At 40.4% G+C, this 17,009-nt stretch overlaps 1 protein-coding gene across 10 annotated transcripts in view; it reads left to right on the top strand.

Moving 5' to 3' along the window:
- Window positions 1-17,009, top strand: part of ST3GAL3 (ST3 beta-galactoside alpha-2,3-sialyltransferase 3) — a 182,402-nt gene that overhangs the window by 35,691 nt on the left and 129,702 nt on the right. For 5 of the 10 annotated variants that reach the window (XM_062003580.1, XM_062003583.1, XM_062003577.1 and 2 more), the window contains exons 3-5: window positions 4,274-4,321; window positions 6,250-6,384; window positions 15,294-15,336. In XM_062003580.1, coding sequence (XP_061859564.1) covers window positions 4,274-4,321; window positions 6,250-6,384; window positions 15,294-15,336 — 226 coding nt within the window. Of the gene's footprint in view, window positions 1-4,273; window positions 4,322-6,249; window positions 6,407-15,293; window positions 15,337-16,510; window positions 16,791-17,009 lie in introns of those variants that run through there. The other 5 variants (XM_062003585.1, XM_062003587.1, XM_062003582.1 and 2 more) reach the window with 5 other exon arrangements.

Below are 17,009 nucleotides of genomic sequence, written 5' to 3'. Positions count from 1 at the left end.
AAAAAAGTTATCAGCCTCTCAGAGGGACTTACTGTAAAAGTCTTAATTGATATTTTGAAACAGCACTTAGGTAAATGTACAGGTTATATACAGTTCTTGGTGAAATGTGGATTGCATCTTCTCATTCTGCCTTGCCATTGCTTGCTTTCAGTTTGACTTCATCATTGATGAAAGTACAATACACAAAGCAAGGACAGCATTTGCTTTGGAAGTTGGTCCATGCATTTGCTCTTATATAATTTCAGGAACTTGACACAAGGTACCTTTAAGAGGTGTTTCCACATGTTTCTTCAGTGCAGGACCTATGCACAATATTAAGTGTTTATCCTATGGTGTCCACATCTTTTTTGGAGTATGAAACCTAAGATGTTTTCCAACATGGCTTTGTTTCTGTCTCCTACAAATCTTCAGCTTATTGATCTGGATCATCCCTCATTTATGAAGACCTAAGTCTTCATTTATTTTTCTATTCAGAGACTAGGATAGTGGAAAAGATTCAGCAGTCTGTAAGGAATAGCAGTTAAGTAGTTATCTGGTGTCCAGAAATGGCAAGACCGAAGGTGCAAAAGATGAGTGTTTTATTTTGCTTGCACTGGGGACAGGTAGTGTGGTGCAGAGTTATCCAGGCCCTGAGAAAGCTCATAGTTAACAAAACAAAGTGGAGGAAGGCTTTGCGGGAGACCTAAGATAAAGGGTGTATATGTCTGAAGAGGTAAGGGGATCAGCAATACTTGAAGTGCAGCTCATGCCTTGAAATGCAATGAGCCCTCATACCCAGGTGACTTACCTGGACCATGGTGGAAGTGCAGCAACAAATGTAGCCACCTCAGATTAACAGAATTAGTTTTACTTTAGAGCTATGCAAATCCAGTTGTGTTCCTTCAAAGGCAAGTTCAGCTCTATGTCCAGTATGGAGCACTGTTGGACAAGACTTCCCATTCTTCCCACACACCCTTGTGTGTGTTCTGTAATAGCAAGCTCTCCTGGAAGAGGAATCTTCATACTACTTCACACTCCAAAAGGGCTGCATTAGAGTATATTCAGGTAGCCTTGCACCACAGTTTTTTGGGGGATGATGGAGCAGGGTCATTCGTTGGTCCATTTGTTGTATTCCAGATAGATGGGGGGGGAGTTGGAAGAGAAAGTGACCCAGAGCATAGGTCCCAGTGCAGCTTTGACACAATGTTGACACAAAGTGACCCAAAGCAACTTTGCAGCCTGGCTGGTGAGGTTGTTATTGCTGGTTGTTATTCCTGGCGCTTGAGTGCCTTCTGAAGTGAGTGTTTCTGCTGTCTTTGCTTCTCTGATGGATTGGATCAGAGCCAAAACTGCATTTGGATTTTGCTCTATCTGTTTTTTTTTCCCCTTTTCTTTTTTAAACTGCTGTAGCCACTGAAAAAAATGTTTGTAGCTAACCCAAAAACAGATGTAAAAGGCTGGCATTGTGATGTGTGCATATTGGCAAGTTATTGAGTGTCAGATTTCATGATTTGGGCATAAAGACTGCTCTTCATTTAAGAAGACAGAAGAAAAACCATTTAAGTTGCTTTATAGCAGTAGGTAGCCAAAAGGTTAAGGACTGCTTCTTCAGACACTTCTTGGCACCTAAAGTGTGGGTGCATGTGAGTGAGTATGTTTTACTTTGCATCTTATTAAGTTTTGAAAGATAAAGCCCTTCGAGAATGCCTTTGAAAGACAGAGTGATCTCAAGGGCTTGGAGGAAGACACTGGGCACAGACTGAGCAGCCACTCTGTCTCTGAAACAAAAAAAGAAGTCTAGAAAGCCAGGAGGATTTTGAACTGAGCAATAACTGGGAGATATTTGAAGCTAGAAGCAAAGAAACTTTTCTTTTTATGTTCTTAGAAGCAGAACTCAGGGTATTTGCAAATAAATCAGACTTGTCTCAAAGAAATGCTTATCTCCAATGTCTGACAAAAATTACCTGTAGCTCTGAGTTTGGCTAAATGTGAATAACTTTTTGGGTGGAAGAAAGGTGGCACATAATTACCTTCTCAGCCTTTTTCAAGCTCATAGCTTCTTCTGTTTTGAAGTGTTAATGGCAGAAATAAAGAGTTTTAATAAGGATCCGTGGTTTGTGAAATGTGAGGCAGAGAGGGAAATTACTGTAATACAGGTTATTCACAGTGAATTTGTTGCCACATGGAGGACTGGGCTGGAAAAGGGAGCTCATGTTTGCTCTGCTTGTAAAATTTTTTTCTTTATATGAGGAAAATAACTTTCTCAGTTAAGGGAATGAAACATTATACTGTTTTTGTGGGCTGTAGTAAATTTGGTGCTTGCAATGCTTTTCAGCCGTTCTTAGATAAGTCCAAATATTTCATACACAGTGTTTGAATGCATAATATATTGCAGGAAAATGAACAACATTTAAATTTGGCCTTAACTACAGAGCAGTACTTTATGCTGATAAAAATCTCAACAGGTTTTTCAGAAGTAAAACCCCACAGAGACGCTTCAGAATTAATTGGTGGCAGATGAATTTAACACAGTTAAAATGAATTAAACCCTTGCTATTTAAAATGATATAAAGATGCCTGAATTTTATTCCCAAAAGAGGAAATACAGTTGTTAAGTCCAGATGGATTTTTGTTTTTATTGGAGTAAGTTTTGAGACTAATTATATATATATATATATATATCTATATGTTTTTAATATTACTACCATAGTGTTGGATCTGGGACAACACAGACCTAGTTTTTAAAAATTATTTTAAGTCCAGTTAAATGAACAGATTTACTGTGTTTATTTTGAAAATTAGCACTTTCTTATTGAGTTTATAAGAACTGGAAAACAAGCATGAGGATGATGTACAGCATAGAAAAGCCGAAGGCTCAGTTTTACGTCAAGTTGTTGTCAGCTGAATTCTAGAAGCTGTTGGTGTCTGCGATGATACCCTGCCTCAATGTAAGGTGATATGGCAGGAACTTCACCTTTTAAAAAGTTTTAATTGCTTTAGAAAATCTGCTCACACTGTTTGCCTTGGACTGAGACAGATGCAGAGAATATGTCACCAGTTCATCACATCTGAGGCCTAAGTTGCAAAGAGAAACTTGAAGGGATTCAATCACTTTGCTTAGCTGAAGATGAAAGGCAGTTCTGCTGTTCCTATGACAGTTTAAAGCTTCTCATTCCATAAACTTATTAATCCTGTCATGATGGTTTATTCCTTGCTGTGTTTTACCCATTGACAAGTTGTCTTTAAGTTCTGGGCCCGGTTCTGCTGCACTGGTGGTGGAGTAGAATTCAGTAGGCTTTCACCTTCAGTTGGGACTGGCATCAAAATGGATGGCAAACCCAAGAGGCTTACTACCACCATAAGTGTTGGTTTGTCTGAAGTAAGAATGAGACTGGAAGAAGGCCACCACCACTGAGCATGGAACCATAGTGCAGCTCCACTTGGAATGGAATATGAAATTATTACTAGATAAATTTTCCAAACAGATTTAGGCTGGGAGAGTGGTGTGTGAGGAAAATGAGTAACTGACAAAGGGGTCTGGATCATGGGGTGAGCTGAGTGTAAGCAGGCAAAAAGGCTTTCTACCTAGCCAAATGTCAAATTGCATGTATAAAACTAGCAACTGTAAGTCACAGTTTAAATGTGCCCCCTTGTATGAAATGATCACCATTTAATGCTTTAGTCACCAAGACTGTTATGATCCCCAGATGTCAAAATAAAAGGATATCAAGTAGAGAGGTTATATTGTATTGGTACTTGGCACATGTGCTGCATATAGTACAAAGGTGAAGGATATTGATAAATTGAAATTCATTCAGCTGGGGAGCCCCAAGCATGAGTAAAGATGTAAAAAACACTGTGAGAATTGCAAGGAGCACAAAATACTTAGCTTAGCAAACTGTCAAAATCAAGAGCTGATTGCAACAGGCGAATCCCTTAAGTGGGAACAAAATATTGGTAATAAACTTGATAAGAAAAAGTTCTCCAGTCTAGCAGTCAAAAGCGTACTATGATTCAGTTTTGGTAAGGTTTACCAAGCTTATTAGACTTAAAATGAACCTGTTTTCAATTTATTGTAGATACTTTATTGGGTAATGACACTGTGATTTGTTGCATACTGCAGCGTTCTGCCTTTGCCAGATGCGTGTTGTTTTGTCTGGCTGGTGAAGAAGCTCTTCTGCTTCCTGGAGAAAGGGACCATAAGTAGTTACTGAAGCAAAATAACAATAAAATGTTAGGGCAAGAAATTATGCCAAGAAAAAAGGGAAAATGAACTTGTACTCTTGTGTTACAGATTCAGTGGTTCTTTCCTTTGACTCCGTTGGACATACAATAGGCTCAGGTACAATATTGCCTTCTTCTCTATCTCCCACCTCATGACAAGGCTTCTACTTAATCGGACATGGTAGCCATGTTGGGAGGCAGGTCACTGAGTCAGACTCTTATGGGAATCAGCCATCTAGCCAAAGTGAGTAAACAGGCCCTTTGCTACCTGCAGTGGAAGTGCTGAGGGTGTCAGTGTGACGGGAGGGTGAGCGTGTGGAGCCCTTCCATTGCCCAGCGAGGCAGGTGACCTGCATGCAGGATGTGTTAGCGATGAGGTTTGTGCTGCTTTTCTCAAGTGAAAGGCATGAAGATGATGTCATGCACCAGCTGAAGAAAAACTGTTCCATGCTACTAGGAGAGTTTTTCAGCTAAACAAACAGTTGAGTTATTTGGGGAAAGACATCAGGAATGCTTCCAGGAAGGAGAAGGCAAAAGAGTCGTAGCTGAACAAATAGGGTTGGAAACCTGTTTTTAAGGGGGTGGAGACTGACCAGCATTATCAAACCCCAGGGCAAAGCCTCCTAGTCTAACTTCCTTTAGAACCTGAGCATGACCTTCAGTCAATCAAAAATTCTTCTGTAGTGGAGGCACCTCATGAAACTAGTAACTATCCATTTGGCTACGTGTAATATGTGAGCTGTAGCCAAGGCACACCATAGTAAGCACAGTACGTGATGAATTTCAGCTTGTAGTCTATATAATACATAATGATATGTGAATTGCAAGCAAAAGGCTAAGAATTACTCTTGCAACTTAAAACCCCTTAACACTTAAAAGATGGGGTTATTTGCTGTCTTGAAAAGATAACCCAAGTGAAGGATTTGTATTTTATCTTGCTTACTAGCCTTTCCTCTTAGGCTGATAGGGAGAACATGCTGCCTTCCAACATAGCACCTGTCTTCTGCCTGCACAGTTTGAAAGAGAGCCTGCTGCCTGACACTAACAACAAAACTTGAACACAGATTGACAATTTACTAACCCTCCCCAACCAAGGCAGTGGTAATAACTTGCTTTACTTACAGCAGCCCAAATGCTTTCTCCTCTCCCTTCATCTTCCCTGAAACTTATCTCTGGAAAAGGATCTGTTGTGGGTGCATGGTCAGATGTGGGAGTATCTCTAGGGTGCTGAGAGCTGAGTTTTTGTGTCTCTTGGGGGAACAGACCCTCTATTAACTCGCATATACTAATAAACACCAGTCAGAACTGAAGTGTGTTGTTGCCTACTGCCTCCTTCTGTATTGGTTGATGGTTTCTTTAGTCTGCACAAGTAGGGAGGAGATTGCATGGATTTGAGTGAGAAAAATTCAGGGCAATATTTTGATTACAGCTAAGTGTTTTTTAACCAGCTTTAACTACAATGAAGTTATGTTAGGTTGATGTTGCTACAGCTAAGACCAGAATTTGTCCTGGAGTAAAACTTGTAAATGTGACCTACTATGGATTTTTTTCCCTAATGCTATTTTGGCTTGTAACTGATGTGAAAACTCTTAACCCTGTGGGATAGCTTCCCTACCAATAGGGTGGTAAACACAGTTATGAGAAATAGTTCAACTGCTCTGTGTCTTTGGGAGTTCTGTTAACATGAGGGGTGGGAGATGAGTTAAGGTGTAAGCTTTACCTTAACTAGACTAGGTCTGTTTTAAAAGCACTAGTCTTTGTTTTGCTCGTATATTACAACTCAAACCTGGATTGGTTAGGGGTAAGAGTAAAATTTGATCTTTTGTAAATGCTTCCCCTGCAACAAGATGGAATTTATTCGTAGAGGAAAGACGAAGATAACCTGTATGTTTGAGAAGAATGTGCAAGAGAGCTGTATGTGTATTGCTTTCATATTAGCACTTTGCATTCACTGTGCTGAAAACTCGCTCTGAACTGATATGTGTAATAAGATGTCAAGATGTGTGGTGTCTGTCCAACTGAGGGATAGCTTTCCTTGTTGAACAGGAAGGAGAGAGAGAAAAACTGTGGCTATTGTGCTTCCGCTGTCCATCCCATCTCACCTTGCTGCAGACCCAGGAAAAGCCAGAGCCCAGAAAGAACACACAGAAACAATGGCAGCTCCAGGCCCAGCCATTCCTAGTAGGTGATGTTTCAGGTTGGGGTAAGAAGGGACTAAAGTTACATACTCTGAAACATAAAGATATGTCTACGTTTTCTTTGTTAGTCACAATTAAACAATTGTGAGTATTAGTCTCCCTGTTAAGATTTCATGCTGCTTAAATCTGGTACTTGTTGACTTACATTTGTATATTAAACAGCTTCTTAGAATTGCTCTTCTGTAACTGTTATTTGTGCCATGGGAAGGGCAGTGACTTGTTGCAGCTTCTCTATTTTTTTGTGATTGACTGTTTGTCCTTATGTTGGGTTTCCCCTTAACTCATTGTCCCACATGGAAAGCTCAGTTTTCAAGGAGGATGGAAATCTGTCCTTATGCAGATTAATGACACTCTCTAGGTTATTCTTTACACATTTTCTGAACTGAGTGTTCAAAAGATCATCTGGCTTTGGAGCCTAATGTACAGCCTCACAGAAAATTATTAGCCTAGAGGACTTGAGCATCAAATATATTTGGAGTGAGACTGAACTGAGGTTCACATTGTGGTCTAGCCGCCACAAATCCAGATGTTTTTGTGATCCTCTTCATGACTGCCCCTTCTCTCCAAAGATAAAGTTTGAGCAGCAAAGATAAATGTTTGATGTGATGTCTAGGCCAGTGTTTCATCTGAAACCATTTCAGAAAGGAGGGTCATGTACTGATCTGGAGAGGACACGGTGTTTGAGGAGAGCTAGATTTCATTTGCTTGCCATAGATGGCCAGTACTCTTTTTTTCTTTCCCCCCTCCCCCCCCACCCCCTGTTGCTTTGTTTTATTTTGTTGCTAGCAAATCAAACATTGGACCTTGAAAGTCAGATTTATATCCCTGCTATTTTTGTTCAAGACTTTTTCTGCCTCCTGTGTCTGAGAGTAAGCAAGTTGCGTTTTTCTTCTCTAAGTTTCATTAAGTTAGGAGCACATTGCATGTGCAACTTTCCTATTTACTCATGTACTTTCTGGAAATACTGAGATTCTAAATACCTTATGGCTGTGGGCTTACACTGTAGCCAGACATGTTTGATTGCAGGACTGGTCACTGGTTGTACAACAGTTGTTCTCTCTGCAAGCTTCAAACACAGTAATTCTAACACCTCAAGCAACCAAAAATCGTCTTGCTGTAATTGTTTGAATATTTTAATGTTGTTGTTATTGCTTCTCTTCAGTTTATTTCTTAACCCTTATCAAAAGTTGAGTTTGACTAATGCAAAGAAACTGTAACTGTAAAAATTTGGTTTAGAGTAGCCTATCTTGTGTGGCTCGTGCTTGTGAAAGCCTACATGTAAGACCATGCTTCCAGATGCTGGAATAATATGCAGTGATAGTGGAATAATCATGTGAGAGTTTAAATCTGTACTTATTTAGGAGTTTGCTGTTAGTAATTCATAGAATAGTAGTTGTTGGAAGGGACCTTTAGAGATCTAGACCAACCCCCCTGCAGAAGCAGGGTCACCTAGATCAGGTCACACAGGAACATGTCCAGGTGGGTCTTGAAGCCCTCCAAGGAAGGAGCCTCCACAACCCCTCTGGGCAGCCTGTGCCAGGGCTCCCTCACCTGAACAGGGAAAGAGTTGTTTCTTATATTTAAGTGGAACGTTTTGTGTTCCAGCTTCATCCCATCACCCCTTGTCCCTGTTGCTGGCTACTATAGAAAAAAGGGATGTCCCAACCTCCTGACACACACCATGTAGATATTTGTCAATGTTAATAAGATCTCCCCTCAGTCTCCTCCAGACTAAACAGCCCCAGTTCCCACAGCCTTTCCTCATGTGAAAGATGTTCCAGTCCCCATTCCTTACACTAAAGTCTATGAAGGACACTTTGTTTCCTTCAGATGTTGAAGATGTTCAGGTATCCTTTTTGTGAAGAAGAACACTATGTCTCTCCTAAATATAACTCCAGAGTGATTTTGTTGGCTACTTTCCTATGTTTTAGATGGATAGTGGTATAGATGGATACCAGGAATAGGAAGACAACTAAAGTCATCAGGTATCAAACTGGTAGAACAGTGAAGTTCCTAGCATGAGAGAAAACCATTGGTGACTTGCAGATCACTTACTTTCTCAGTGAAAATCTGGTAGTATGCATATCTACAATTACAAACTGATATTTCCAGATTTCTTGGTTAGTGGCAATTAATTTAAATAGATAAATGAATAGTAATTGTGAGGCTCTGGTAGATATTCTTGGTTTGAGGAAAAGAATTTGAATTCTATGTTTGGAGCTGATGTGGTTCCAGTGTGTTTGGGGTTTTTTTGTGGGGATTTTTTCCCCTCAGTTGCATTGCTGACCATCTTAACATTACATGGGAAAGGAGATACAAACTTAGGCTGCATTTTCCTGCATTTCTGTGAAGCAGAAAATAAATGTGAAAGATTATGTGGGGTTTTTTTCCTGCTGGTTTTAGTGGCTTTATTCTGCAAAAATACTTTTTCCTTTTCCATTTTGATTAATGGAGTTCTACTTCATTCTTTATTTCTTTGAGCTGCAGACTGTGGGAGCTGCTTGAATCTTTGCCAATGACCGTCATGTATGGGTTGCTTAGTCCTTATGTGACTTTGCCAGCATGTTCTGTATCATCATTTGTCTTCTTATTAATGCTTGATTCCTCCAATTGAAAACACAGCTGTGAATGAGTTGAGGTGCAAATGCCAAGAAGTGGCTGAAAGAATACCTCAAACCAGAGGTATTTTAATGGGGTTTTTCTCAATCATGTAGCATCTCTCTGCATCCAGTCAGTACATCGAAGTCACTCAGAGCCAATGTAGATTATTGTTTTGTTAATATTGTTCTTGACTTTTATTAGGAAATACAATACAATTTCTAAAATAAAGGATATGTCACAAGATTCAGTAAGGCAGCATTAACTCCATTAGCCAAGGGAATACATGGTAGTAAATGAAACAACTGTTTATTTAGCAAAGGTTGCAGTCTGGCTTTAAACAGATGACTCCCTGGGAAAAGAAAAAGGGCATCTGCAGTTCACAGGGGAAGTTTTTTATCTTCCTATTGGAGTTCTTCATAAATTCAGCTTAAAGCAATCATTTACTTTTCTGCTGTTGGAGGTTGCTATAGTTTTATAAGGAAAAAACTTGTAAGGAGTTACACAGTTCAAAGAGCATTTAGAAATGTGATATGCTAGAATGATCTCTATTTTGTTTCACTGTACCTGTTTTGGAGGTAAGAAGACCTTGATGGATGACCCATACAGCACTATGAGCAAGTGATTGCTTGTTTGTTCTAACTATACTTGGGGGATAAAGGATGTAGCTGTAGTTTCTAATGAAGGAGACCTCTCTACTGTATTGCCCTCTTGGACTATATATTCCAGTCAGGAATTATGGGAGAAAAAAACCCCACCTTGATAGTATAGAGCTGGAAATTACTATTTTTGCTGCCAAATCTGAAACAAGAAAAAATATCCTCATTATTTCAGGTGTCATCAGGGCATCCAAGGGTTTAACTTGGAGAAGAGGAGACTGAGAGGTGATCTCATCATTGTTTACAAATATGTAAAGGGCAGATGTCAGGAGGATGCCCAGATAGGTTGTGGAGTCTCCTTCTCTGGAGACATTCAAAACCCACCTGGATGAGTTCCTATGTGACCTGCTCTAGGTGGTCCTGCTCTGGAAGGGGGGTTGAACTGGATGAGCTTTCAAGGTCCCTTCCAACCCTTAAGATTCTGTGGTTCTATGACAGATTTCTCCCTTCCTTGATTTGAACTCACAGGTTTGTGTTTCAGTTGTGCTGGTAGCGCTTGCTGTATCCATTTCCATCAAATATGACTGTTCTCATCAGATGCAGGATCTGCAAAATTAACACTGAACTTGGTGCAGCAAGGTTGGTGTCTTTCCATCAGTTTGCACAGTCCATTTACATCTTTAACAGATGCGAAAGTTCAAGTTTTGCTGAGGAAGTAGTATTGTTAATGAAGTTATTTTGATCACCACAAAAAAAAAAGGAAGCCTATGTGAGGCTACATTAAAAGCTGTTGAGGAATCATTTTTTTACACACATGGTGGAAATGTCAAATGAATAGATAGTTGTAGAGGTAGATTGATGAGGCTTGCTTCTAGTAGTGGGCTGCAAGGGCTAAGAGTCTTTCTTTATAAATCTTAGTTCTGTGTATTTTTAGAGGAGGGATTGGACTTTTTCTTACCAGTATACTCAGAGTTCTCCCTGATGTCTCTTGGGACAACCTAGAGAAAAAGACTTCTAAACTGGTCTGCAAAAGAGTAAATGAGGGTGAGGAGGAAACTGTAACATAGATATGCATGCAGTCTGTGCAGGACAGCGCTGAGGAGCCCAGGTGACCTCATCCACTCTGCCCTTTCTGGACTTGACTTTACAGTCTTTTTGTTTTATCCCAGTTATTTAAATAGCCACAGAAAGCCATGCTGTCATCAGTAAATTCCATCAGTGAAGAGGTTAAAGGGAAAATCCTGAGGAAAGGATGCCATGTTAAGTCCTTATTTGTCCGGTACTTTCACTGTTGCTCAGTAATCCTGAGTGGTATTTTTTTAACTCTGGAAGAAAACCTTTCTTTTGGCCTTTTCAGTTGACCTGTCACGTATGACTTTTCTGTCATTCGTTCTTTAGAGTTCTAGCAGAATTGCTTTGCATCAGTTCAACTTTTATAACTATCCATATGTGTTTTCTTAGTTCAAGGTGAATATGAGGCGTTTGACCTTTTTCATTGCAGGGTAAGTCCTTTGCCATGGATGTAAAACTTGCCTGTGGCCAGCGACTAAAGCTTAGCTCAGTTGGAGCCTCAGTTCTACAGAGACCAAACTGACTGGACAGGATGAAATGTATCAGGGTGGTCTGGAGCTGACCTTGATAAAACTTGTCTCTCGAGCATCATACTGATTTCTTTGACAAACACAAACATTTTGAATAAAATACGTCAATTGAATTGATTCCCTCCTCTACTTGCAGCTACCAGTTAAACAGAGAGAGAACTAGAACAGCATGGAGCACATCTTTTAGAAAAGGTTTAAATTAATTTTCTGTTTCTGTAGGCAAAATCATTTGTACTTTGCATTCTAAGTAGCTAGCTGCTAAAGGAGTAGTACTAGTCATCAGTGAGATTGTTTACGGGTAGTTGAGAAGGATAAAACCAGTGAGCCAAGTTAATTCCTGGATTGTTGATTTCAGATGAGTGGCATAAGGGGAAAGTTTTGCTCATTTTGCTTGTGTGTAACTATATTGACTACAGATGCAAAATGCAGTTTGAAAACTAGATAGATATTGTACACTGTGCTTTATGGCTTTTTGGGTGGTCTTTGTGGAGTTTATAGACATGAGACAATGAATTTCTCACTTGCTGACAGGTATCTAGATTTCTGTTGGATACTTGAGAGACATTTCCACGCTAATACCAGCATTGAATTTGGCACAGGCTTCACATCATTTATAGAAATCGCTGTGCTTGGCTGTACTTCTGTTCATGTAATCCTAATTACATGCTTTATTATGAAATTGTTGTCAGTTGTTAGATTCTTATTCAGTTGCCATCTTCTTGGAAATGTAAAAATGCATTTTATTTATGACCTGAGATGACCTCTTGTTCTTATGGGGCACATTGAAACTTCGTTTCCCATGTTCATTCATTTCTGTGCTTCTGGACACTACTGTACCACATTGTCAGATGAGATCTGTAGCTTCCTAGCTCCAAGTGAATGTGGTCCTTAGATTGCCTTGCTGTCTTTTAAAATACTATTGCTTTTATCCATCATGGGCCTTTCAGTCACTTATGGGCTGAGAATGTAAAGCCCTCTTCTGATTCTTCCATCATGTTCTTCTAGTGGACACAAAAGAAGTTTTTTATTACCTTTACTCATTTTTGATTTTAAACAAAAGAGAAATCTTATTCCACACAGCCACATAAATGACTTGTCTGGACATTGTGGATTAGACATGGCTTGAGCTGGATCACACCTACTGACCCAGTTAGATCTGAAGGAAGTCCTCCAGAACCTCACCCATTAGTAGCTCTGCATGGTGTTTTGGGACAGAGACCCCCTAATGAGGGGAGTCATGGTGATATTGGCAGAGGCCAACATCAAACCACTGTTAACATGGCCAGCTGGTCCAAGTGAGTTCTTGATGGAGATGCTGGACTTCTACCTTTTTCTCTCTAGCTCTTATGTTCCATTTTCTCTAACATTCTAGCACTTCTTTATCTCCCTGTGTGAAAAAGAGAAATGTTTTTGCATGTGAGCTGGTTACCTTAGTGATTAAGGCTTTAAACTGAGCAACCTGTAGGTTAAGGCATAGAGAATACCAGAGTGCCAAGGCAGGTTCCTGCAGCCAGTATTTTCAAGGGAGAGAAGAACAGGACTATGATTGCCCTTCTCTCTAGCAGTGAGCTGTGTGATCAGCTCAGTCCATCTCCTGTAATCATCACAGCCAGACAATAGTGTGTTCTAGATTCAGTTGCACTTGTCTTTGCTTTAGCGGGTCTGTGTTTTGTTTTGTTTTAAATTAAATACATAACTCCAGACCAGAATTGCCTTTTCCTGCAGCTGTGCTGTGAGTGTTGGGTTTTCTCCAGGTGTTTGGGGTTTTAACTGTCTTACATGAATCCAGACTGCTTCCAGACAGTGTGGGCTGCACTGCTGTGTGTCATGGTGACTTGTCCCCTGTATTCATAGTGACACAGCTAAATGAGAGTCAGAGTCTGTAACAAGACTGTAGTTTGAGGCTCCCAGTGTCTTTCTTGGGGAAGCATCACATGAGAGTAATTTCCAAGTCAGTAGTAAGGCTGTGTCTTCCAGAACTCCCAGTGAGTGTGAGATGGTCTGTGAGAGCCGCATTTCTTTACCTGTAGTAGTTTGTGTGTTTCTCCAGCCAGCAAGAGAGAGGAGTATAGGTGCTTCTGCTGTGATGTTACAGCCTCAAAGTCTAACTTGCACCCTACTGAAAATAAAAAGCACAACAGTGCTTCTAGTTTGCAACCAAGAATGTTATGTTTTGTTACACTTCATACATTTTTTTTTTTGGTAGGATGTCTGTTGCAAGATATTTGATGTGTATAATTTTACAAGATTACTGTATACCTTTGTTAGTAATCATCAGTGAACATCAGAAGTAAGCACTTTAAACCCTGGAAAAGTGAAATGCGTGTGACAAACAGAAGGTAAATCTTATACAAAGCATTGCAATGCGGGTGTGCCATCTGTGGCACTTAGTGTTTAATATGTCTCTGTTTTCTGGTGCTTTACTTGCCAAGCTCAGTGCCAGATTAGTAAGAAGCTCAGGATGTTGGAGTTGGGAGGTGATATATCTTTTATGGCATTTTGCTTTCTTGTATTTCCTGTTGGAAGGAAGGGAGTGTTACCTGGAGTGGGATAAGACTGATGGCAGATTGGTCAGTAGCTGTTAGATGTTTAAAGAGAGAATAATACAAACCAATCTGTTTGCTCAGTATGGATGGAGGTTTTTTGGAAGGAAGGAGAAGGAATAAAAGTGGAAGGCATTTTGGTTTGGGAATGCATCCCTTTTATGCACGATCCTATGTGTGGAGGAGGTGAGGTTGGACAAAGAATAATTTCTTGTAGGTGGAATAAGCTGGGAGGAAATTGTATGGAGAGCAGCACATGGGAGAAACACAACTGTCAGTATTTGGAGGTGGAGGAGAAATGCACAGGTGCATTTCTAATATCAAGTACAGCGGGGATGGTGCTGGCAGAGAATGGACAGTCTGTGCCAGGATCAAGTGCACACATGTTCTGCAACTTCTGTTACCCAAGTTATGTCAAACATAATTCTTCTCTTGGCACACAAATGAAATCTTAATGGGATTGAAATCAATGGCACAGTTTACACTGACCTATCTGGTGCAGTTGTTTTGGTTTAAGTACGTTTAGGCTTTCCTGTTCTGCTGGTGATAGCATGAAAAGCTTTTGATCTTTTAAACTACTGCAGCAGAAACTCTGGTGGTGTATCATAAGGAAAGGAAATTCCTCTGTTTTCACTGAGCTCTTTCTAAAAGGTTTTATTCTTTTCTTCTTGTATCTTTTAGTACATCCTGGTCATTAACTCTGGAGAGATTATCTTCTCTGTATTAGTTTTTTATTGTATGGTAGGGAGACCCAGTGGTCCTCAATGTGAGAAGGCCCCTGTGCTTAGTCCAACACAAGGACACTACACCTTTCAGTTTTTCTTGCCTATCTCAGGTGAATTCTAATAAGGTTGTGGGGTTTTTCTTCTATCAAGTATTTGGTTTTCAAGATCACAGAGTATCCCAGGATGCTGAATGCAAAGCTTCCTCAGAACAGTAACTCCTGTATGAGGTGATAACTTTGTGTCTGTAGCTGTTCCCCGTTTTTCTGGCAGAAACTGACGTTGCCTTTTTCTATTGAACAACATCCCCGGAACTTGAAGCATTTTTATTACTGTGAGTGACTTCCTCTTGAAGGCAGGCTGCTTGATTATGAAGCTGTGGGTTGGACTAGACAAGGAATCCAGAAAAAATTCAAACCTCTGCCACATCAGGACCGAAGGAAGAATGTTTGTCATACACGTTACAGGCAAAGTGATTTGTGCTGCATTCAGGAAAGCTTTATCTATCACTACATGCAGGGTTTCAGTAGTGCTTTGTTTTCATGACTATAGATGTCTTGGTTAATTGTGGTGATTTCTAAATCAATAATTGATCACACATCCTCTTGCTTTAGTATTCCCTGGAGGTTCAGAAATGTCAATTTGTAAATACCTTGAAGTGACAATAATCTATGGCAACAGATGCTAGTGACTGGAAATGATAATACAGCTACTTTCAGTTGGAAATAATGATTGCTGTTCCATAAGGACTTACTGCTTTTTGGATTTTGTGCCTTTCGTGGAAGAGACACTTGCAGTTTTTATGATATTGTGTCCTTTTGTTTTCCAGAGTATGACAAGCTGGGCTTTCTCCTGAACCTGGACTCAAAATTGTAAGTAGAACAGCAGGACTCTTCTTTGTTTATGTACTTACAAACTTTTGTTGTAAGCAACTTTTTATGTCACCTGGGCAGATGACTCACTGATTACACACTTCTACCTGGGACAGCCACATCCTGCAGCAAGCTGGCAATTACTTCTTTCCTTACAACTAGGCTTTGTGGGCCAGCTTGGACTGTAGTTCCCTGTCATTAATTCCTTGATGACTGATCAAGAAACTATAAATATCCACCTGAAGCCATGACTGTCAGCATGCTCTAGATACCCTATTGTTAATCTTCCAAATGAAGAGAAATGGATTAAATATTTAAAACCAGGAGAAATGTTAATCTACAATTTACTGGCATGCTTAGAAGTTTGTTTCCTTTCCACTTGTTGCCTTGCAAATGGATACTGCTGTTTTTGTTTATAAACTGGAGTGGAAAGAGCCTTAAAACAAGGCAGTGACCATTTGCTATGTCAGAACAAGAAGGAGGTGCTGAAGGATGTTAAACCTCAATTCTTTTTGCCATAAATCAGTCAAATTGAGACTGAACTTCTTAACACTAGGGGTCACTAGCGACTCTTCCTGAGGTCACAGGCCTCGGCGAGATTTGGTACTGGAAGCCAAAAGACTATTAAACACCTTCTGCCTTTACTACTTACAAAGGCACTGAAGCACGACTTGAGGATGCATCCCCTGCACAATGTATCCCATTAATATAAACCCCATTCTTAATACTTAGAAAGCTTCATTGTACTTATGGGGTGTAAAAGCTTTGAGTTTAGTCTTGCTGAGCAGCTTTGGAACTTCCATAATGGAATAAAAGTAATTGTGTAGAGAACTGCTCTTTGCAGGAAATGAGAAAGTGTCTAGGTAGGAGCTTCTTTTACTGGAGCAGCTCGATACATAACCTCAACTGTAGTAACTTACCTGGTAAGAAGGTGCTCAAGGAAAATATGTGTGAGGGGGGAAAAAAACCCCATTCAAAAAAAGAATCTATATTCTTTCTTTTCTTCTTTCCCTGAAGGCTCTGTATCTCAGTGTGCAGGAGGGAATAGCTGTTCTGATCTCATTTAATGGAGTATTCTGTGCAGTATTTTGTTACATTCTGTCTTGAACCTGTGCTGGTTGCAAAGTTACTGATTGTCTTTATCAAATTTTCTTTATTGGGCCATCCTTACCAGCTGAGAGTTGGGCAGAGAGGAACCTCCTGAGGTTCAACAAGGACAAGTGCAGAGTCCTGCAGCTGAGAAGGAACAACCCCATGCAGCAGGACAGGCTGAGGGTGACCTGCTGAAGAGCAGCTCTGCAGAGAGAGACCTGGGAGTCCTGATTGATAATAAGCTAACCATGAGCCAGCAATGTGCCCTCGTGGCCAAGAAGGCCAATGGCATACTGGGATGCATCAAGAAGAGTGTAGCCAGCAGGTCAAGGGAGATTCTGCTCCCCTTATCCTCTGCCTTGGTGAGGCCTCATCTGGAGTCCTGTGTCCAGTTCTGGGCTCCTCAGCTCAAGAGGGACAGAGAACTTCTGCAGAGAGTCCAGCGCAGGGCCACCAAGATGATCAGGGGAATGGAGCATCTTTCGTACAAGGAAAGGCTGCAGGAACTGGGGCTGTTTAGTCTGGAGAAGAGGAGACTGAGGGGAGATCTTATTAACATTGACAAATATCTAAAGGGTGGT

Source organism: Colius striatus, chromosome 10, assembly GCF_028858725.1.
Source record: "Colius striatus isolate bColStr4 chromosome 10, bColStr4.1.hap1, whole genome shotgun sequence".
Classification (NCBI taxonomy): Eukaryota; Metazoa; Chordata; class Aves; order Coliiformes; family Coliidae; genus Colius; species Colius striatus.
The sequence above is the reverse complement of the archived record's forward strand: the minus strand, read 5'-3'. Positions and strand labels throughout refer to the sequence as shown.